The sequence below is a fragment of the Mus pahari genome, chromosome 6 (assembly GCF_900095145.1).
Source record: "Mus pahari chromosome 6, PAHARI_EIJ_v1.1, whole genome shotgun sequence".
NCBI lineage: Eukaryota > Metazoa > Chordata > Mammalia > Rodentia > Muridae > Mus > Mus pahari.
This window is the reverse complement of record NC_034595.1, coordinates 77106045-77127785: the sequence shown is the minus strand read 5'-3', so window position 1 is coordinate 77127785 and position 21741 is coordinate 77106045. Positions and strand designations below refer to the sequence as shown.

At 47.6% G+C, this 21741-nt stretch overlaps 3 protein-coding genes across 5 annotated transcripts in view; all 3 read right to left on the bottom strand.

The window, feature by feature from the left end:
- Positions 1-4703, bottom strand: part of Oscp1 (organic solute carrier partner 1) — a 28041-nt gene extending 23338 nt beyond the window's left edge. For both annotated transcript variants that reach the window (XM_021200576.2, XM_021200577.2), the window contains exon 1: positions 4507-4703. In XM_021200576.2, coding sequence (XP_021056235.1) covers positions 4507-4618 — 112 coding nt within the window. In that variant the 5' untranslated portion in view covers positions 4619-4703. The remainder of the gene's footprint in view (positions 1-4506) is intronic.
- A 3110-nt stretch (positions 4704-7813) lies between these two features.
- On the bottom strand, positions 7814-16639 carry Mrps15 (mitochondrial ribosomal protein S15). The gene is made up of 8 exons (XM_021200659.1): positions 16371-16639; positions 16087-16131; positions 14870-14948; positions 13171-13219; positions 12293-12377; positions 10180-10238; positions 8201-8392; positions 7814-7973 (listed from the first exon to the last, which is right to left on the bottom strand). The coding sequence occupies exons 1-8, from the start codon at positions 16498-16500 to the stop codon at positions 7836-7838; spliced, it is 777 nt and encodes a 258-aa protein (XP_021056318.1). The 5' UTR covers positions 16501-16639; the 3' UTR covers positions 7814-7835.
- A 1448-nt stretch (positions 16640-18087) lies between these two features.
- Positions 18088-21741, bottom strand: part of Csf3r (colony stimulating factor 3 receptor) — a 17424-nt gene continuing 13770 nt past the window's right edge. For both annotated transcript variants that reach the window (XM_021200952.2, XM_021200953.2), the window contains 3 exons: positions 19543-19633; positions 19308-19389; positions 18088-18930 (listed from right to left, as the gene is read on the bottom strand). In XM_021200952.2, the coding sequence (XP_021056611.1) occupies positions 18463-18930; positions 19308-19389; positions 19543-19633 (641 nt within the window). In that variant the 3' untranslated portion in view covers positions 18088-18462. The remainder of the gene's footprint in view (positions 18931-19307; positions 19390-19542; positions 19634-21741) is intronic.

Sequence of the window (21741 nt, the reverse complement as noted above, 5' to 3'; positions counted from 1 at the left end):
TCTCTCTCTCTCTCCCTCCCTCCCTCCCTCCCTCCCCCCCTCCCCACTCTTTCTCCTCACAAGGATAGTTGGGCCTTGTGGCACAGGACTGTAATTCTAGCTACACAAAAGGCTCAGGCAGGGTCAAAAGTTTCAGATCTAACTGGGCCTACAGAGTGAATTCAAGGCAACCTAGTGAGATGCTAGCTCTAAATCTGGCTGGATGAAGAAGTAGCTCAATGGCGGCGCTCTTGCCTCGTGTGCATGAGGCTTTTTAAATCCCGCCCCAGTTCTGGGGGCCTGGTCAAGTCAGACGCTTTTGGAGAGGAAGTCCTGGCTGTCCTTCCTAAAGCAGTGATTTGTTTGTTTGTTTGGGGGGGGGGGCTGAATCACCATCTGCTGTTTCTCTGTGGTATTAGCACCACAGGCTTGCAGTTATTTAGAGATGGGGAGTTTTTATCCTCTTGAAGGTGTGTCTGACCCTCCTTGGTCTGCTGTGGATAAAACAGAATGGAAAACACCAGGTCACTCCAGTCAGCAATGGTACCCAGTGCCAGCAGAGGGCTCTAGTGAGCTGCAGGTTCGTCCCCTACTTTCCTCTATAAAATGCCAGGCTAGGTATCCCCAGGGCGGACGTATTATTCTCCAGATGACTTGTTTGTGACAATCCAGCTTGTTTTGCATGGGATGTAGGCCCCGGGGCTCGGGGCTGGCTGTTACATTTGAACCAGAACAGAATTCCACAGCTGTTTAGTCCCTCAGTACTACACATTTCAGGAAAACAAAATAAAACAAAAAACAATCGAACAAACAAAAAACCAGAAAGGTCACTTCACAGTCACGTGCTCACGTGTCTCAGGTTCCTTTCCCGTAATGAGGAACAAAATGTAACAGGGTTTTATGAGGACAGAAGTGAGGCAGAGGCGGCTTCTACAGCCCACCCTATTGCTTAAAATGTGGGACAACGTTTAGTATGCAACTCTCACAAGCCACCCCATTAAGTGTTCACCACTAAACTCTGGCTGCATTGGGGGAGAAACGGCAATGTCTGTGCTGGCCTTTTGGGAACAGGGACTGCCTCCGGGAGACCAATTAGTTGTCTAAGATAATGAAAACGGCTCCAAGAAATACAGTTTCCTCCAGAGCATTCACGAGGACTAATTTACCATGTCTGGGCTTTTATAGGCCTGTGTACAGGCATCTGACCCTCTGACCCAGCGGTACTGGCTCCAGCTCCTGCAGCCACACTAAACACCAGAATAGACAAGCGCTTAACTTTTAAATTTTATGCTGTCTTGCTCTCTTTCTCTTCTACAAGGCCCCACTGGCCAACTATTTCATTTCTTTTAGAAGCTAGGTGGATATACACACACGTGCATGTACATGTGCTTGTGCTTGTGTATATATGTGTGTGTGCACACACACATTTGAAAGCCTTCCCTTTCCTATCAGACAACTCCCACAAGATTCCCATACAGCCCCTTCAGATGAGGCAGCCCAGTGCAGCAGCACTTCAGGACATGCTGGTTAGGAGTGGGAACTCTGGGTCTCAAGGGCAGGATTGTCAAGTTACTTGCTTCTCCAACCAGCTCTGCAAAGCCTAGCAAAGCGACTTTGGTTTTCCTTGTAAAACTGGACGGTGGTGTTATCTATATGGAAGAAGAGCCCTGGGCGTCACAGTTGGTTTTTCCTTTTCTTTTTGTTTTTTTGTTTTTATTTTGTTTTTAATTTTTTTTTGTTTTTTTTGTTTTGTTTTTTTTTGTTTTTTTTTCAAGACAGGGTTTCTCTGTGTAGCCCTGGCTGTCCTGGAACTCGCTCTGTGGACCAGTCTGGCTTCAGACTCACAGAGATCCACCTGCCTCTGCCTCTTGAGTGCTGGGATTAAAGGCTTTCACCACCACTGCCCAGCCATGAGTGGTGGCTCCTGCCTACAACCTCAGCACCTGGGAGGCTGAGGCAGAGAAGGCTGTTGGAACAGTGTGAACCTTGTTGCAATAAAGCAAAACAAGTATTGTATTGTTGTCATTATGGAGATGGGTCTTGAGCTTTGGAATCGGTTACAGATTGCACTCATCAGTCACCCACTTCCAGGGACAGATGGGCTCGATCTGGTTGTCCCCAGAATCTCACATGGTGTGACATCTGCCATAAACTCTGGAATTAGTGAGTGGATGAAAATGAATCACTAAAGATGGTTGAGACTCCATAAACAAGAGTCTAGGTAAACCAGAAAAGACCATCACTTTTAACATTTTCTGGTATAGTAGCACACAACTAGGATACCAATACTGAGGGGGTGGGAACGGGGAATCAGAGTTCAAGGCCAGCCTTTGCTACATGAAACCTTATTTCAGAAAAGAGAGAATAGTGGGGCGTTGATGAAGGAAAAGATTGTATGTATTGTTGAACTTTTGCGACAGGGTCTTATTATGTGGTACTGGCTGGCCTGGAACTTATTAGATAGACCAGGTTGGCCCAGAACTTACAAGGTAGACCAGGTTGGCCTGGAACTTGCAGGGGTCCTCTTGCCTCGGTCACCAAGTACTTGATTTAATGACTACAGCTCTTGGTTTTTAAATTTTTATTTTTAATTACGTGTATGTGTCTGGGTATGCACATGTTCTGGGAGGTCAGAGGAGGGTGTTGGATCCCCTGGAATCTGATTGCAGGTGGTTGTAAGCTTCCCAGAGGATGCTGGGAATGGAAAACTGACCCTCTGAAAGTACAGTGAGTGCTCCTAACTGCAGGGATGGCTTTCTGCAGCCTGGGAGTACAGTTCTTAAAGACAGAGCCTGACCCCTCAGATTCTGGCCCAGACCTCCTCTGGAAAGGCAACGCCAACTACTAATTGTATGAACATGAAATGCACATTATAGCTTTGCTCTCAGGTGTGTATTATTATCATCATTTTATAGAGAAACAAGCTTACAGAGGTCGTCACACTTGAAGATCCCACAGCTAGCTAAAATGTGGGATCTAGACCTGTATGCCTTCAAAGGCCACGTTAATAATGCAAATTGCTAATTTACATTGTCTTCCAAGATGCGGACTATCTAGAGAAATGGAGCCTGTCCCTCCACTGGGGCTATTAGCCTGAGTGAAATCGCATCACACAGGCAGCAAGAAACAAAGAAGGCCCCTGAGGAAGGAGCACAATAGCTTATAACAACACGGCAGGTTGTTCCGCAAACCTGTACTGAGCACTGTTTTATTCTGATCTTCGAGTTGAGTGCTAGATGCTGAAGTATAAACACGTGTAGGACAAATGAGTGGGGAGACACAGGCAAACAGTTGAGCACTGACCTGCCCGCCATGTAGTGAGGTAGAGAGAAGCATGGGGAGGATGCAGTGAGAACAGAACCAGGTCCTTCTCCTGAGGAAGGAGGAGGCTCCGGAGGGGCGAGACTCTTCAGTCAGTGGTACAGGAGGTCGGGGAAAAGACGGGGTCATGAAGGACACAGGTTAAAGATCTACACACACTTTGGTGTAATTGGGACTCAAAGTGTCCTAATCAGAGGGTCCCAATGTGACCTGCCTAGGACTTGGTCTCCATTTAGATAGGAGTGGAAGGTTGACCTCAGTTTTAAGGAGAGACATACTAGACATATTTGCATTTTGTAAAGCCCTCTGGTAGCAATGCTGGAAAGGAATGGAAGGGAGTGGTCCAGGGAGTTCTCTTGTCTGTTTATGCATGCCCTTACACAAAATCAGACACACAATCTGAATGTGCCTGTTTTAAAGTCAATGGAGGGGACATAAGCCTCTGGGAGGAAATCGAGTTTTCATTAGTGTTCAGTTGTCCTTTATATAAATGTTTACTCCTCTGCTAAGAAATACTTAAGCCCAGCAAATTTGGTAACCAAAGTTGTTTGCTGAGAAGAAAAACTGGCAGCGTGTTCTGGGTGGACATTTCTCTCTGCACTACACATGGCATAATTTTGCATTTTACATGCCTTCCAAAAGTATTTTCACAATTGCAATTCCTTCCAACACTTGCAAAATCAAGAAGTACGTTTTCGTTCTTATCTATATTATTTTGGGGCCCTACAGTTCTAGAAATGACCAGGCTTCTGCTTACGTAGGAGGAGGACAGAGACGCGGGCGTCCCCATCTGTTTCGTGGGGTTAAACGGATGGTTATACCTGCCAAAAGTATATTGCCAACTGGAACTACTTTGGGAAATAGACAGATTTCCAGAGACGGGGAAACCGAGGGCTCAGGCACTGTAAGTATGGCCAATGTATTAGGTTTCTCTGTGGGGAAAGCTCTTTTGGAGAATTAATTTGACTCCCGAGGGCTTCCAATTGCATGGGCTCTGCGTCTTTTGAGAAAGATACCCGGCTGTCAAAGAGAAGTGCGCAGAGGCTTGGCTATTGGGATGCGGGAAAGGGGGTCTGGTGCCGGTCTGCCTGTAGGTATCAGGGCGGAGGTTGGGGTGGTGGTGCTGGTGCTAGGCTGCGGCTCTGGATAGGGACATTTAGTGCGGTGAGGAGGGAGACAGATCAAGGCTGCGGGGGCGTTACTTACCTTTGCGGGCCTTGTCTCCGGGGATGTTCTGGGCCCTCAGTCGCTGGTCTAGGACGTAAAGCATCTCCCCTCCCAAGTTCAAAAAGAGTAGCGGCAGTGTCCGAACCGACATAGTGCCCGAAACCCGCAGGGTAGGTGAATGAAGAGCCCCGGGGTTTGTGGTTTAGCAGCCTGGAGGCCCCTACGCGTCCATAACCCGGTTGCTGGGGCAACGCCGGGGAACAGAAAGACGAACCAATCACATAGTGGATTGGTAGGAGGTGGCCCGAAGACCGGCGCTTATTGGGCTAAGTGACGAAGATCGCTCCAGGGGATTGGTTTAAACGGAGGCGCGCACCTTTGGCCTCCCGGGAGCGCTGGTTTTGATTTTTCCAGTTTAGCTTTGGTGTCGCCGGGAGTGTTCCAGCAAGCCGCACCTATCTGTCGTGGCCCAGCCATTGCACCGTAAACTAGGAAAGTCAGCCCCAGCGTCTTCGGAGCCGCTCGCCTAGAGTCGTCTAGCGTCGCGGTCCGCCATCGCCTGCTGTGCTGCGGGAAGATTTGTGAACCACTTCCCAGGGACGCGCAGAGGAACCAGTGAGGTCACGGCAAGCGCACGAAGGCACTCTGAGTTATATATCAGTCCCTCATCTCGATTAGTTATATCATTTGTCTCCTTTCCAACCCCTCCCGGAAGCGATGTTACACCGGATTTACTACTCTGTGAGGCAACCCAGCCCGGCCCACCTAGCGGCTTAAGCAGCACCCTCACGTTTCTTCACCTACGGCTGGACCTTTTCAGATGATCCCTGTAGAGTTCAGTGTTTCTGCTAAGCATTTCTCTCCAGCCACAGCAATCTTGAGACTTGAGCTTTGGACCCTACATCCACCTCCCTTAATAATCAGCCACCTCCTTTTTCCTTGTAGAATCCCCACATTCCTTAATTCCCCTTTCTGTATCCCTACGTTCCTCGGTGTCACTGCTTTGATGCTGTTGGACTAAATTTCAAAAGGCGCCACTTACAAAACACAGCACATTTCCTTTAATGTCTTCCTTCCTGCTTCTGGCATCCTCCGCATCACACCTTCTAGCCGTTTTTCTTTCCTCCCAAGAGCCAAACTTTTAAAAATTGTCTAGTACAACTTGAGCCTTTTTGTATTGGTTTGTTTGAAACAGGGTTTCTCTGTGTAGCCCTGGCTGTCCTGAAACTCGCTCTGTAGACCAGGCTGGCCTCGAACTCAGAGAGCCACCTGCCTCTGGCTCCGGGAGTGCTGTGATCCCGGCACAACCTGAGCTGCTGCTTCTTCTTTTTTTTTTTTTTTTTTTTTGGTTTTTTCGAGACAGGGTTTCTCTGTATAGCCCTGGCTGTCCTGGAACTCACTTTGTAGACCAGGCTGGCCTTGAACTCAGAAATCCGCCTGCCTCTGCCTCCCAAGTGCTGGGATTAAAGGCGTGTGCCACCACTGCCTGGCTGCAACCTGAGCTTCTTAACACCTCAGCCCCACCTGTAATAAACATCTTTATCTTCTGGTGGGCCTTATGCATTTTGTTACCTGCCCAGCTCCCAACAGTATCTCAAGTTTTGGCAGAACAGCCTCCCTTTCAGAGTTTCCCCTCTGTACTCAGACTGTATACATGGACTAGAATCAAGACAGGGCTAGCAGCAAGGCGTGGTTGCACTTGCCTTCGATCCCAGCACTTCGTAAGCAGAGTCCAGCCTGGTCTACAGAGCAAATTCTAGGACAGTCAGGACTGGGTCCCTGTCTTTAAGAACACTACTCAGCTTTCAAATTTGAACAAGTTGTCTACATTTCCTGAGCCTGTTTTCAATAGAAAGACGATTAGGCCAGGCAGTGGTGGCAAGAGCCTTTAATCTCAGCACTTGGAAGGCAGAGGCAGTCTGGTCTACAGAGTTCCAGGACAGCCAGAGCTACACAGACACTGTCTGGAACCCCCTTACCTCCCCCTCCTCCATCACACACACACAAAAACAAAACAAAAAAACAGAAAGGCAGCAGGCTTGAGGAATAAAGGATTTAATAATCAGGCACTGCCGGGCGTGGCGACACACGCCTTTAATCCCAGCACTCGGGAGGAAGAGGCAGGCGGATTTCTGAGTTCGAGGCCAGCCTGGTCTACAAAGTGAGTTTCAGGACAGCCAGGACTATACAGAGAAACCCTGTCTCGAAAAAAAAAAAAAAAAAAAAAAAATCAGGCAATATTGAAGTGCCCACGGCTACATTTGAGAGTGCCTTTCCTGCAGGCCTGATCCACTGTTGTGGCGTTCTCTCCCTGAAAGGCTGGTGCCTAGTCCTGTAGCACAGGACCTCTACACAGGTGTCCACTAGAGGTCCACCTTATGAAGGCCTCCCTCAGGGTTCCTCCTGGAAGTGATAACAGTACAGCTTCACTTCTGATTCTTCCCACCCACTCACCTCCTCCTCCATCTCAGGGATGACCTCAGTTTTCCCATCCTCACGTGGCCCATTGTCCTTTTTACATATCTTTCCTTGGCAATTAAACTTTTGGAGAAAGGATTTCATGTAGTCTAGACTGGCCTCAAAGTAGCCATGCAACCCAAGATAGCCTTGAAATGATATTGTCTCTCCCAAGTGCTGGAACTAGTCATTCGCACACCAGAGCTCAGTCAGTATCCATAGGCAACCACACACCCAGGGCCTCAGTTACCTCAACAGCTCCCAAACCGCGCTGGTTTAGTCCTCATCTTTCAACTGCTCTTTGGTAGTAGCACATTAACATAGCTTTCTCTTGGTGGCATTTCCCTTCTCAGAATGAGGCCCAGACGGAATTTATTTATTTATTTATTCATTCATTCATTCAAGACAGGGTTTCTCTGTGTAACCTTGGCTGTCCTGGAATTCACTCTGTATACTAGGCTGGGCTCAAACTCAAGAGATCTGCCTGCCTCTGCCTCCTGAGTGCTGAGATTAAAGGTGTACTCTACCACTGGCTGGCAAACAATGTTTTTATATACCTGAGTCCCATTCACAGACTGAAGCCCTAACTCCAAAGTTAGAGTGTTTGAGTCTCACTGTCCCTGAATGTATGCCTTTAGATTTCTTTCCCTTTTAACTTGAAGTTCTTCTGCCTAAATGGCGTTTCTCTTGGCCAGTAAACTCCTCCGAATTCCTTAGGACCATCCAGTAGACAGCTACAGCTGCCAGCACCACCACTCTGAAACACCATGCATCTGTTTCTATGACTGCGTCCTCTGGGTGATGGCAGGGACTCTGCCTCCGAGATCCCAGAGCAAAATTAAAAATAAACTCCTCTTTCTCAGGTTAAAAAGAAGGCCACCTTCCATCATTCTTCAAGGGAACAGACTTTATTAGTTCACTTTGGTCTTCTCTGGTAGGGCATTTGAAGGGTTCTCTGGCACCCCCTCATTTTTTTGTTTTTTGGCAGCAGCTGCAGCAGCTTTTAAGGCCCTTTTTTGCTTCTTCAGCTTTTGCACCTCCTGGTAAACCTGGTGATTGAAAGGGGGTAGGAAAAGACTTTGTCATTTTACGTAAAACCTTGGATTTGGAGCAGGTTGGTGGGAACTATCTCAGTGTAAACCCCATTTTTTTCTACATGTGTTGGTGACCTGAGCCAGTTCTAGGCCTTGGTCAGAAACAGACTGCTTCCCTCTCCTACTCTTTGCACCTCAGTCCAGGGAGGCTGACCAAAGCAACCAAGTGTATGAGTTCATACCCGAATGCACAGAGCCTTCTTGGCCAGGAAGCGGCGGTGAACCTTCTGGAAATGCAGAGGGGGTAAGGTATATTCCACCCCCAGCTCCTTGCATGTCTTTTCGAAGACATCATAGTTGGTCTGACGGAGGATTTTGAGCAGCTTTTTCCTCTGGTCGATGCTCATCAGCAGATGGCGTTTGTGGGCTTTGTCCTATAGAAGAAGCTGTATTACTATCACTTGTTGTTTTGAGACAAGGACTCATTTTGTTTCTTTTTTTGTTTTTTTTTTGGTTTTTCGAGACAGGGTTTCTCTGTATAGTCCTGGCTGTCCTGGAACTCACTCTGTAGACCAGACTGGCCTTGAACTCAGAAATCCGCCTGCCTCTGCCTCCTGAGTGCTGGGATTAAAGGCGTGCGCAACCACGCCCGGCAAGGACTCACTTTGTAACCCAGGCTGTCCTCAAACACATGGCAATTCTCCTGTCTTAGCTCCCTGCTTGCTGGGCTGACAGGCTTAAGCCATTATACTTACTCTTTTTGTTTTTAAGATTTTATTTATTTATTATATGTAAGTACACTGTAGCTGTCTTCAGACACTCCAGAAGAGGGAGTCAGATCTCATTACGGATGGTTGTGCCACCATGTGGTTGCTAGGACCTCTAGAAGAGCAGTCTGTGTTCTTATCTGCTGAGCCATCTCTCCAGCCCCATTATACTTACTCTTAATTTCAGTATTTTATAAGTATTAACATTTCTTCCCATTAATGATATATGGTCACTTCATCATTTAATTGAAATGCCCCTACAATCTGATGTAAACATTACTACAGTTCTGCAGGAGGTATTGTCATTGTTTAGTTTACAGACAGGAAAACAAAGTTTAGAGAACATATTTGCCTGCCGTAGGTCTTTAGACTGTGGACCCTGAAGGCACGCCTTGAATCTGCGTCTCCTGCCTGCTCTGACTCCAAGTCTCCGTCTCCCCGTCCCACGCATCCACTGAGCTTCTCCAGCACTCAGGAGGCTGTCAGCTGGAGTAGGAAGAAAGAGAACCCCACCCTCTGTTCCAGGTCCTGCTCCCCGAGGGGCTCTGCAATGGAGCTGGGATTCTACATCTCAAATGACCAAAACTAATTTCCAAAGAGCATGTTCAACCAGCTCCTGGGAGCACTCAAGGCTACATCAGTCTGTCTTTACAACTGCATACTTATTAAAACAACAACAACAAAACAACAACAACAACCACCCCACTAGTGGCTGGGTCTGATGGCACATACCCTATAATTTAGCTTCAGTCAGCTGAAGCAAAAGGATGGAGAGTTCAAAACCAGCCTTCTCGACACAGGGACCAAAACACCAGCAATTTCCTATTTCTAGCAGCTTTGTGCTGCTCAGCTGAGCAATGACACAGTGATTAGGATACGAGCCCTGGGCAAGATTGCCAAGATTATTTCATGTGTCAGGCATCACTCCCTAGCAGTGTCCTTGAGGACACTGTCACTCACTCCATGGAGAGATTGCTCCTCTGAAAGAAGCAGTTCTAGAGGTTATGAGACACCGGCTGAGAGCCGAGATGCACTGTGTGCCACACTGACTGCTAGTATTAATTCTTGCACTCCTTGCAGTTCTGTGGCAGAATCCCACTCATCAGATGTTGAAAAACATGGGCTCAGACCAATAGGCTTCCCAAAGTCACCGTGACTTTAGGTAGAAGTGACAGCTATTATCCATGCATTTAAAAACTATTTACTAAGCACTCACTAGGTGTCGGGCAGTGACCATGCTCTAGCTTGTTTTCTTGACCACTGATAACTCCCAGCAGAGTCTGTAAGGCTCCTTTTGTCCCTCTAGAGGCAGGAGGGGAGTGTTTTCCTTACTAGGGTTGAGGGTGTGACCTCTCTGGTGTCACAGTCACTAGCTTCTTAGGACCAAGAGTCCTTTACTCCCTGCCCCCATCCTTGCTACTGTGGTTTAGCTTTTAGCGAAGCCCGGGGCTTACCTTTCGATGTTTCTGCATGTGTTCTTCATAATTTCGGATCCTGACAGTCAAGGCGATGACTGAAACCACAAACCACAGAGGATGAGAGCTGGCATGGAGGAAGGGGGGGCCCAGGCCCACCTCGTGTTTTAAGAACCAAAGGAGTAACAATCAGCGATGCTTTTGTATAGCTCTAAATCCTAAAGCACTCTGAATTGCAAAATCTCAAAAACAAACATACAAATACCTTGTGGATCATCTTTCTACTAGAAAAGCAAGCTCAAGAAAAGGAAATACTTGAATCCACAAAGGCCATTATCTACCATAGCAAATAGCATTGTGTGTGAATGTGTGTGGAGGGAGAAGGTGGTTGACACAGTTTCATCATAAGGCTCGGCTTGACCTTAAACGTGCTATGTAGCCCAGACTTGTAACCAGCTCGCCTTTCTCCCTTTACCTAGAATTATGGGTATTCCCTGGGCCTGGCTGGGGAGCAGCACCCTCACCAGCACCACTGTCGTCCTGTTTTTGACCCTGTGATACAATGCTTTCATCTACAAAGCTCATGCCTGAGAGCCATGCACTTCAGTTACAAAAATAATGGAGACACAGGCAGGTAGATCTTTGTGTGGTGTTGACATAGCAAGTTTTCAGGCCAGCTGGGGTTACAGTGACACAGTGTCTAAAACAGTAGTTCTCAACCCTGTGGGTTGAAACCCTTTTGGAGGTGTCATATCATATTTGCATTAAAATTCATAATAGTAGCAAAATTACACCTATGAAGTAGCAACGAAATAATTTTATGGTTGGGGGTCACTACAATATGAAAAACCGTATTAAAGGGTTGCAGTATTAGGAAGGTTGAGAACCACTGGTCTAAAAGGAAACAAACACCCTAAAAACAACAAAACCCAAAAAACCCCTCAACTGCTTTAACTAAGCTTATGATTTTGTGTTGAGCTGGGCTGCATTCATTGCTTCCCTGGGGCACATGCAGCCTGCAGACCTCAGGTTGAACACACTTGCAGGAACATTAAATTCAGGAACTCTAGCATGCTGTCATGGTTAATATTCACTGTTGTGCTAGAGGTCCCAGCTAATCATTGAACCTAAACCTGTCAAGAGGACTCAGGGGTGGCTCAGTGGGTACAGGTACTGTGGCATAAATGTGACACCTGAGTTCAATCCCTGGAATCCATGGTGGAAGGATGGAAGGACATCTAAAATTGTCCTATGTGGCACATGTGTACATGCACTCACATGTCATATCCTCCCACATACAGTAATAATAATAAAAGCCAACTCTCAAAATTTTACTTTTTTTTCCCTGTGTTTCCATTAAGGTTTCAGAATTAAAACTTATTTATATGACTGGAGAGATGACACAGGATTAAGATAATCTTCAGGAGGTCCCAAGTTCCATTCCTAGCAGATGGTGGCTCACAACTGTCTGTAACTCCAGTTCACGGGATCTGAAGCTGGCACTAGGCATAGTGTACAGATACACCGGCAGGCAGAACACCATACACGCTGAGGCTCCGAGACAGGAGGTAATACCAGCTGTAAGGCATGCCGATGGCGGCTGGGAAGGAAGAAACCCTGCAGACACTGCAAAGGCCACCAAGTCACTCCCCTGCTACTTCCTGGTTCTATTCAAGAGGTAGGCTGTCACTCACATCTAATGAGGGTTACTGCCAACTCCAGCTGGAAACCGAAACAGGAACCTGGAAATGTTCCGCGCTCGTGGGCATGACAGCATTACACAGATGTGGGTCTCACTGTTAGTAGCCTAATTTTTGTTTCCAAAGTATGTATACTTCTCTAACCTCTCAATCTCACCACAAAGTAACAAATAGAACCTCAGCCCTGTCCCCAGATAGCTCCTCAGCCCTGTCCCCAGATAGCTCCATCTTCAGACTCTGCTCTGGAAGCAGAGACTCCAGAGAAGACAGATGACCTGTTTGCCTTCGCACAGAGCAACGGGCAGGACTCGGCTGTCAACGCTAGCATCGCTGGACTTGGGATCCAGAGTCCCAGCATGCCTCTCCCCTTCCCAAGCCACATCGAGAGCCTAGGTTGGGTACCAGCTAGCAGACTCCTATGCACCCCCACTACCAAGGGCCCCTGGACCAACTTTGAGCCTCCAAGGTTCTGGAATCCTTAGGGTTTTCCACAATCTTGTTCATCAATTGTTCTTGCTTGATTTTTAACTTCTCTTTCTGTTGGAGACAGAAATTGGGGGAAATTTGAATGGGCAAATCCTCTAAAAACTAACCTTCCTGACAGGGAGGCTACAGTTACAGCATCCGGGCCAGGGTTTATTGTACTCACTAGAGCCTTGGCCAACCACATGCCCCTCCGTAGCCTCGGGAACCCAAGGCTAGAACTAAAGTTAAGTAACTAGTTTGTTGGCTGAAGGTCCTGAAGATGAGCTCACTCACTCATCCATGTATGCATCTGTGGTGGTTTGAATGAGAATGGCCCCCTACAAGGTCTTATATTTGAATGCCTGATCGTCAGGGAGTGACACTATTTGAGAGGGTTAGAAGGCATGGCCTTGTTGGAGGACATGTATCACTAGGGTGGGCCAGTCCCATAGTCTCTCTGCCTATGGGTCATGCTGTAGTTCTCAGCTACTGCTCCAGTGTCTGCCTGCATGCTGCCATGACTGTACCATGCCATAGACCTGCACTGCACTAAACCTCTGAAATTGGAAATAAGCCTCCAAAGTAAATGCTTTCTTCCCTAAGAGTTTCCTTAGTTTGCCTCTTCACAGCAAAACAAAAACAAAAAAACCCTAAGACATCATCTTTACCGTGCACCAACTGTTTATGAGATGTCAGAGGCACAATGGAGGAACACAACTCTCTTCGTGGTGCTTGGTTTGGGTAGAGAATGACTGTGAGATAAATGCTCTGACTGGGGAGGCCTGGGATGGAGGGATAGAAGGATAGAAGGATGGAGAGATGGAGTTCCCAGGGGGAAGACAGGGTGGCACGGGTACTCACTCACCCTGCTGGCCATTTCCAAAGACAAAATTCTTTTCACAACATCATCAACCCTGCAAAAAAAAACCCAGAGCAATGAGACGGGTAGGGGAAGGGGAAGACATATTTTTTTCTATGAGAGTTTATGTGTTTGTATGTGTGTAGACTATATTCATGGGCACACCGGTGCCTGTGGAGGCCAGAAGAGGGTTACGTCCCTGTGGAGCTCTGGGTTATAGGTGATTTTTGAGCTGTCTGGTACAGGAACAAAACTGTCCTCCAGATGAGCAGCAACACTTGTAACTACTGAGCCATCTAGCCTGTCCATGCTGTTTCAAAAGGAAGAATGGCAGACTGAGACTTATCTTAAGGGGGGTGCTATGGGTGCTGGAGAGAGGCTCAGTAGTTAAGAGCACTGTTCCTGCAGAGGACCCAAGTTTCCAGCCCCCACAAGTGGCTTATAACCATCTATAACTCCAGTTCCAGGGTACCCAATGACCTCTTCAGACCACTGTAATCACCAGGCACTTATGTGGTGCACAAACATACACGTGAGCAAAACATACACACAAATCAATCTAAAAAGAAATTGAAACAAAAGCCAGAAAATGAAGAAGGATGGTGGTCAGATATATAAAGGTGCTTTCTGTGTGAGTCTGACCATGGGAACCATAAAGCTGTGAGGGAGAACTGACGTTACACAGCTGTCCTCCGATTTCCACATGGGGGCTTCTCAGGCACCTGCATCCCCCAGTCATGCACACATGCATGGTAATAAATACAAATGAAAGAAAAGGTAGGGACTGCAAAAATGGTTCAGTGGTTAAGCGCACTTGTTCTTGCAGAGGGCCAGAGTTTGGTCCCAGCACCCATAGCAGTTGGCCTACATCCTCCTGTGATTCCAGCGCCAGGGATTCCAATGCCTTATTCTGACCCCTGTGGGCACTCACACATATGGGCACATATACACACGCTGATACACACATGAACATAAGTAAAAATAAATTGTTAAAACCATTTAAGGTGCAAGAACAAATGACAATTACTTCTACAAGAAATGCAGCTCTGGTCTGTTGGGCTGAGGACAGCCAGACAACTGGGGCTGTTGGCTTGAATGTCCTGGTCTTGTCTCAGGCAAAGGAAGGATTTCCACCTCAGACAGACACAGCCAGACTGCACAGTAAGGATGGTTGGCGCCAGCCCACTGTACGGGGCTAAGCAGAAGGACTCTGGCTTTGGTGTCTGTCATCTTTGGAATCCAGTCCTAGCTCTGTCTTTTAGTTGTATAACACAAAGCATTGGTACAAACAGGACACAATTTCTTCTCTTCTAGGGCTTTTGTGAAGTCAAGAGAAGAGAGATGAGCCGGGCATGGTGGCGCATGCCTTTAATCCCAGCACTTGGGAGGCAGAGGCAGGCGGATTTCTGAGTTCGAGGACAGCCTGGTCTACAGAGTGAGTTCCAGGACAGCCAGGGCTATACAGAGAAACTCTGTCTCGAAAAACTAAATAAAATAAAATAAAATCCCAGCAGATCTGCGGCCCTCACCAGTGCCCACCTGAGCCCGTCAGACCTGCGGCCCTCACCCGTGCTCACCACATCCAGGGCTCCACAGAATCTCTCTTCAAGAACAACAGGCCAAGTCTTTAGGCCACCCCCTTTCCTACTCCCTGTCCATCCTCCCAGGGACGCCCGCACCCACAAGCACGTTTCTTTCTGCTTACTTCTCCATGCCAGGGATGATGTCCTTGTATTTTTTGATGAATGCGGAGGAGGGTGGCTCATCATCCTGCTTGGGCTGGACTGTCAAATACAGGATGGAAAATACTCAGCGCGAACTCCCATCCTCCCAGGCTCCACTCCTCCCACTCACTTCCGAAATCTGTGGCAAGTACCCAGGGTCTCAACTAGGCTAGCTCAGTTTCTCTTCTGCAAGCCTTGTGAGCACCTGCATGCTACATGCTGCAAATGAGGGGCCTTTCCCAAGATGTGCACTGTGCCTGCAACACAAACCCGACTTGGCTCTACAGTTATCAGATTCCTCACAGCGATAGGTTCTCCCGTGGACAGGAGTGAGCTTGGCTCCTTTTTAACTCGATTCCCCAGTCTAGTCCATAGGCTCGTCTAGAAGAAGCACTTCACAAAGCTTGCTGGTTGACCGCGTGAATGAAGTACAGGATGAGAGGAAACGCTGCTAGCTTTAAGGGAATGTCAGTAGCCAGTACACATCACTGAAAGCTCCACTTCTGTGTGTGCATTCCTACTATGTCACTGAAAGTGAGGTTGAAGCCTGGAGTCCAATCCAGTCCAGCGCGACCAAGATGATCTATCCTCTCAAGCCAGACTCTGTCCTGCCGTTATGCAAAGGACACTAGTAGCAATAAAGACTATGATATCACAGTTTATGGTGCACGGGGTTAAGGGTGCTTTTCATAGGCTGCCATGACTGAATCCTGATAACTGGGTTCCAATGGATCCTTTGACACTCATTTCAGCGCTGGCTCACAAGAAAAGCAAACTTGCCTCAAATAATACGGGTTTGTTAGAGGGCCCTAAGGCATGCTAACTTAGGATGGGAAACTACATCCTTCGTCTCAGAATTGCAGATAAAAAGTGTTACATTCGTAGAATGTAACTCTTTCTAGTGTTGCCAGCCACACGCGGCTTCCGACCTCACTCTCTCATCTGACACAGTAGGGTCGCACACCCCGAAGCGGAGCTTTTGGTGAGCTGTCTTGTCAAATGAGCGAATGCTTTCACTCGAAAGCGCTTACTTCCTACCTTCTCGTGCACCCCCTAAACAAACGCTCTGTAGCACGTGAATGTGTGTGTGTGTGTGGGGGGGGGGGGGTGTCTTTTGGCTTGTCCCTTTTCGCACCACCTCCGTCCCCAGGTCCACCCCAAGCCTTCCAGGCGGTCTCAACAACCCAAGTCCTCGTACCTGGTTTCTGGACGGCGGCGTATGCTCGCGCGGCGCGCAGCAGACCTAGGCATGCAGAACAGAGAGGGCTGAGACTCCGCCACGCAGCCCCGCACGTCCCTTCTCCCATCGACGGCGGGCACCTGCACCTAACTACCGCCTTACTTTCCTATCTCCCGCCTCATCACCCCTCCCCCAGCCATCACCCTTTCTTCCTCGTCCTGTCACTGCCTTTCTCCGGGTCTCCGGGTGCCTGGTCTCCTCCATCGTCGCCCAGTCCCCCGGGACCCAGCTCGGCGGCTCACTCGGAGGCTGCAGGCCGCAGCGTGCGAAGAGCAGACTGGCGCCACTTCCGCCCCTCGGCGCAGGGACTGGGGCCCGTGTCACCGCCTGGGCACGAACGGAGCTCAGCGCACGCCACGCGGCCCGCAGCATGGTGACTCCAGACTCGACGGGGACCCGGGCCGCCCCTGTCCGCTCCGCGTTGGCTCCCAGGTTACACGGGCGCAGCCATGCCGGTTCGGACTCGACCAATCGAGGTGAGAGCGCGACAAGAGCAGCCGAGGGCTGAGCGAATGGATCGGCCCCGCAGTGTCAAGGAGCTGGGGCGGAGCCCAGGGGTTTGGCCTGGTGGGCGGGCCTGTCTCTATGCTAACAGACCTGGAGCACAGTGTGAACTCGAAAACGTCACCTGTTGACCTGTCATCCGGCCTAATCACTTTCTAAATTCCTTATGGTCTTAACCTGGTCCTGGGTTCTCAACCTGTTGGTCAAGGCACATGGTGGGTGGAAGTTGTTGAACGACCTTTTTCATAGGGGTCACACATCAGATATCTTGCATATCAGATATTTACGTCACAATTCATAATAGTAGCAAAATGACAGTTATGAACTAGCAACAGAAATAATTTTATTAGAGGTCTCCACAACATGAAGAACCGTATTAAAGTGTCTCTGCATTAGGAAGGTTGAGAACCACTGCCTTAGGTCCTAGTTATTTTAGGGCTTTTGTGTGACTGTCCTTACCCTCTCCAGAGGCTAATATACTTTCTTTGCCCTCCTCCAGAGACCGGGGCCCTGTAAGAACTCCCAGATTCCAGCCTTCTTTTGTTGGCTTTGTATCCCAGTGACTAAGGATGAAGATTTTGGAAGGGTAGTGAGCCATTACTATGAGACCCTGTGGGCAAAGTCTACCTTTATGGGCCGCAGTGTACTCAAAACATCAAATGAGATTGGTAGTAATGTCTTTTACATTGTTCAGCCTATAGACCGAAGCAGCTATATACAAAACACGTTTAAATAGTCAGTATTCAGTACTCAGCTGTGATAAAAGTGAAATGAGAGATGCAAAGGCAAATATAAAGAAAAAGTAGAGGGGCTGATGAGATGGCTCAGTGGGTAAGAGCACCCGACTGCTCTTCCAAAGGTCCAGAGTTCAGATCCCAGCAACCACATGGTGGCTCATATGTAACAAGATCTGACTCCCTCTTCTGGAGTGTCTGAAGACAGCTACAGTGTAATTACTTATAATAAATAAATCTAAAAAAAAAAAAAAAAAAAAGAAAAAAAAAGAAAAAAGAAAGAAAGAAAGAAATTTAGTGCTAAAAAGAAAAACAAACAAGCAGGGTAGAAGACACTTAGCTATGCTCAAGAGGCTCCTTTCTGAGACCAGTGAGATGCCTCCCATCCTCTGCCACCCATGCATTAATGTAGTAGTGAGGTGACCAATCTTGGAGAGTCAAACTCAGGCCTATATCTCTCCAAAGCAGAATGTGTGTGTGTCTGGTTGGAAGTGGGGCTCAGGTGTGTGTTCCTTTGAAGGCTTGTCACTAAGCCTTGAGTTCACTTCCCAAGATCCACATTCTGGAAGCCAGAGTTAATTCCCACAAGGTAGGTGTCTTCTGACCTCTGCCTGTGAGCCCCCACTCCCAACAAAACAAGTACATGTCATAAAAAAGAAAACTTTATTATTTATTCAGCTTTTGCTTAATTTTTGAGATAGGATCTCTCTATGTAGGCTAGCCCAGGCTTGGCCTGGAACTTGCAATCTTCCTGCATCTTCCTCCCAGATGTTGGGATGCTAGGCATGTACCACCATGTCCAGCCAGAATTTCTGAAAATACCAGCCCCTACTCAAAACCTACAATCAGTTCAACGGACTGAATTTATATGGAAGTGACCGGTGGGCTGTAAGCAGTACCTATCTGGACCTTAGGGTGTAAGAGTAGGTGACCTCAGGGTGTAGCCTGATAAGGTCAGAGTGGAGGAGAGGTGCTAGGGGCCAGAGACGGAGACACACTGGGCCCTTCTGCTTCTCTCAGGGCCAGTAGATTTCAGCGGAGGGCTCTTCTCCTCTGAATAGGCCAGGGTCTTCAAGATACAAGGATCCCCAAAGACCTAGAAACCCCCTTGTTCTTCAACTCCATGGACCTGGAGCCCCTGGAAGAGGGGAAAATCAAATGGAGGCCCAAAGACACAGTCATCTTCCTGGCTTGGAGGCTGGGGCACAAAGGTCTGGGGTCTTGAATGGAACCAGATGTTTTCATAAGATTTAGGGCTGGGGGTGGGCCCCCCCAAAAGGGGCTGAGTGGAGTCACAGCGAATGTACTGCACTACTCCTGGGCTGGTGGGGCTCTCAAGCACCTGACCATAGAGGACCTGGTCACCAGTGCCAGAGGGAGGCTGGAACTGCTTGGAGATTTCTCTTGGATCTTGGAGCACGTAGGCCTGAACCAGGGCTGGAAGGCTACCATTCCCAGAGCTTTCGGAATCCCAGTGGGTTGGTTTCTTGTCTTCCTCCAGTTCAGTGATCTTGGTGATTGACGGCACGCTGGAGTCCCAGAAGCTGGGCAACTGGAAGGTTTCCTGAACCCAGGGATACACAATACAGCATGGTTTATCTCACATGTCTGCTCCACACATCGTTCCTTCCTGAGATGAGGTAGTTATGACCTCTCTCTTGTGGTTATGCGGCAGAGCACAAAGGGCTATACTTGCCTGTCAGCTGTCCATTCCTACCATGTACCTGACACATGACCTCCACCCCACCCCATCCTCTGCCACCCATGCATTAATGTAGTAGTGAGGTGACCAATCTTGGAGAGTCAAACTCAGGCCTATATCTCTCCAAAGCAGAATGTGTGTGTGTGTGTGGTTGGAAGTGGGGCTCAGGTGTGTGTTCCTTTGATGACTCTGCCTTGTCTGCCAGTCACAGTTTATACTCCCCTCTGCCTCATGATTACCTCTGTCATGATGGTAGGCAACCAGGAGCTCAGGCTACTGTGGGCTGGGTCTGGCACATTTGACCAGAAGAAAGTCTTTCTGCTGCAGAAGGAGACAAGTGAAGTTTGGGTAAGCTTGCCATCTGGCAGCTGACGAGGGGAAGAGGTGTTAGGGCAGACCTCCCAGATTGGGGCCCGGACATCTGGGAAGGCAGGAAGGGACTTCTGCACCCATGGGTAAGAGGAAGTCACTCACCTGTGCTTGCAGAAGCAGGCAGCTACACAGGCAATGGACAAAAAAAGTATTAAGCAAAGTGTGCCCAGGAAAATGTTTATGTCAGATGAATCTGGGGTGAAAGACAGAAAGCAAGGAGGGTTTAGGGTGTGGTTTTTCCACTGTGAGTCACAAACCCACGGTGGCGCTGAATGTGGGGACAGTCAAATATTGGCAGGAGTGAAAGGTTCCTAAAGAATAACACCTGAAAGGTAACTTAAAAAACCAAACAGCCCAGCAGTGGTGGCACACACCTTTAGTCCCAGCACTTGGGAGGCAGAGGCAGGCAGATTTCTGAGTTTGAGGCCAGCCTGGTCTACGAGTGAGTTCTAGGGCAGCTAGAACCATTACACAGAGATACCCTGTCTTTAAAACTATAGGGAGTGGGGGGGATGGAAGGTTTGGAGGCTGGAGAGATTGCTCAGTGATAAAGAGCACTGGCTGCTCTTTCAGAGGATGCGGGTTCAATTCCCAGCACCCACATGGCAGCTCACACCTGAGGATCTAATACCCTCTCACAGACATACATACAGGCAAAACGCATGAAATTAAAATATTAGATAATTTTTAAAAAACCCCAACCAACACATACACATAATGAATCTGACATACTCCCAACATACTTCACCTGTGTTGTTACATCACACAAGTTCACTGCAGCCTTGGTTCTAATCCATGTGCACTTGGTTTGCACACACACACTTTGCACCATGCATACACCATCACATCACACAACATTGCCAAGTACTGCCCGAAACACCTTGGCTCAGATTCAAGACCCTATGAAGTCCAGAATCTCAGTGTGTTTACGGTAAATTCAGAGGGTCTTGCCATTGCAGGAAGGTATGCTTTAATTATGGAAAGCAAAGCAAAGACCTTGTTTTGGTTTGGTTTTTCCAGACAGGGTTTCTCTGTGTAGCCCTGGCTGTCCTGAAACTCAATTTGTAGACCAGGTTGGCTGGATCTGCCTGCCTCTGTCTCCTGAGTGCTGAGATTAAGGGTGTGCGCCACCACCCCCCTCTAAACCAAGATTTAACATTTTCCTGCCATCAAGCCTCAGCATGCGGATATTAAATTAGTGTGTCTTACGATTGAATCATGTTAAAATGATTGTTTTATTGGTTTTTTTTTTTTAATGATTTATTTATTCTATGTTTGTGAGTGCACTATAGCTGTCTTCAGACACACCAGAAGAGGGCATCAGATCCCATTACAGATGGTTGTGAGCCACCATGGGGTTGCTGAGAATTGAACTCAGGACCTCTGGAAGAGCAGTCAGTGCTCTTAACCTCTGAGCCATCTCTCCAGCCCAAAATGGGATCTGATGCCCTCTTCTGGTGTGTCTGAAGAGAGTGACAGTGTACTCACATACATAGAAGAAATAAATAAATTTTTTTAAAATTGCTTTTTGAGTTGCTGACTTGAATTTCACAAAAAAGAAAATAAACTTGTATGAATTCACGTTTGGGATTAGGCCAGAATTTCCAATTTCTGAAATGGCTCTATGCATACGTTTGCCATTCAGTACTCTATTTTTATTCAATGTGTCCTCAGCATTGATGACTGCAAAGATCAAAAAATTGATTAACTCTGAAAAATGCTGAAGGTGGCTAAGATGCTCTTTGCCCTGCAGTATCCAACATCCAACCAACAGTTAATTATCTGTGTAAAAAGAAGCACACCCATGTGATTAGTATGCAGGCGTGTTTAGTCTATAATAAAGATAATTTATATGCCGACCAAGGAATCGTTTCAAAATAAATGTATGGTTTGTTATCAGTTAAGTGTTTGATCTGGGTATGTTTTACATGCATACGTGCCCAGAATTATGCAAAAATTTCTTGTGTAAAAAAAAAAAAAGGGGGGGGCGGGTGTGGTGGCGCACGCCTCTAATCCCAGCACTTGCGAGGCAGAGGCAGGTGGATTTCTGAGTTTGAGGCCAGCCTGGTCTACAGAGTGAGTTCCAGGACAGCCAGGGCTATACAGAGAAACCCTGTCTTGGAAAAACCAAAAAAAAAAGAAAGAAAGAAAGAAAGAAAGAAAGAAAGAAAGAAAGAAAGAAAGAAAGAAAGAAAGAAAGAAAGAGAAAAAGAAAAGAAAAATGTAAAAAAACAAATAACTACTGACAGAACAGATCAGGGCATATATTATTGTATTTGTAGGATTTTTTTTTTTTAGACT

Coding starts and splice junctions, on each gene's coding strand:
- Mrps15 (XM_021200659.1), bottom strand. CDS start 16,500: ATGCTGCGGGCCGCGTGGCGTGCGCTGAGCTCCGTTCGTGCCCAGGCG. Junction 8,393..10,179: donor ACATGCAGAAACATCGAAAG/GTAAGCCCCGGG, acceptor CTTCTTCTATAG/GACAAAGCCCACAAACGCCA. Junction 7,974..8,200: donor AGAAGGCTCTGTGCATTCGG/GTATGAACTCAT, acceptor TTCAATCACCAG/GTTTACCAGGAGGTGCAAAA.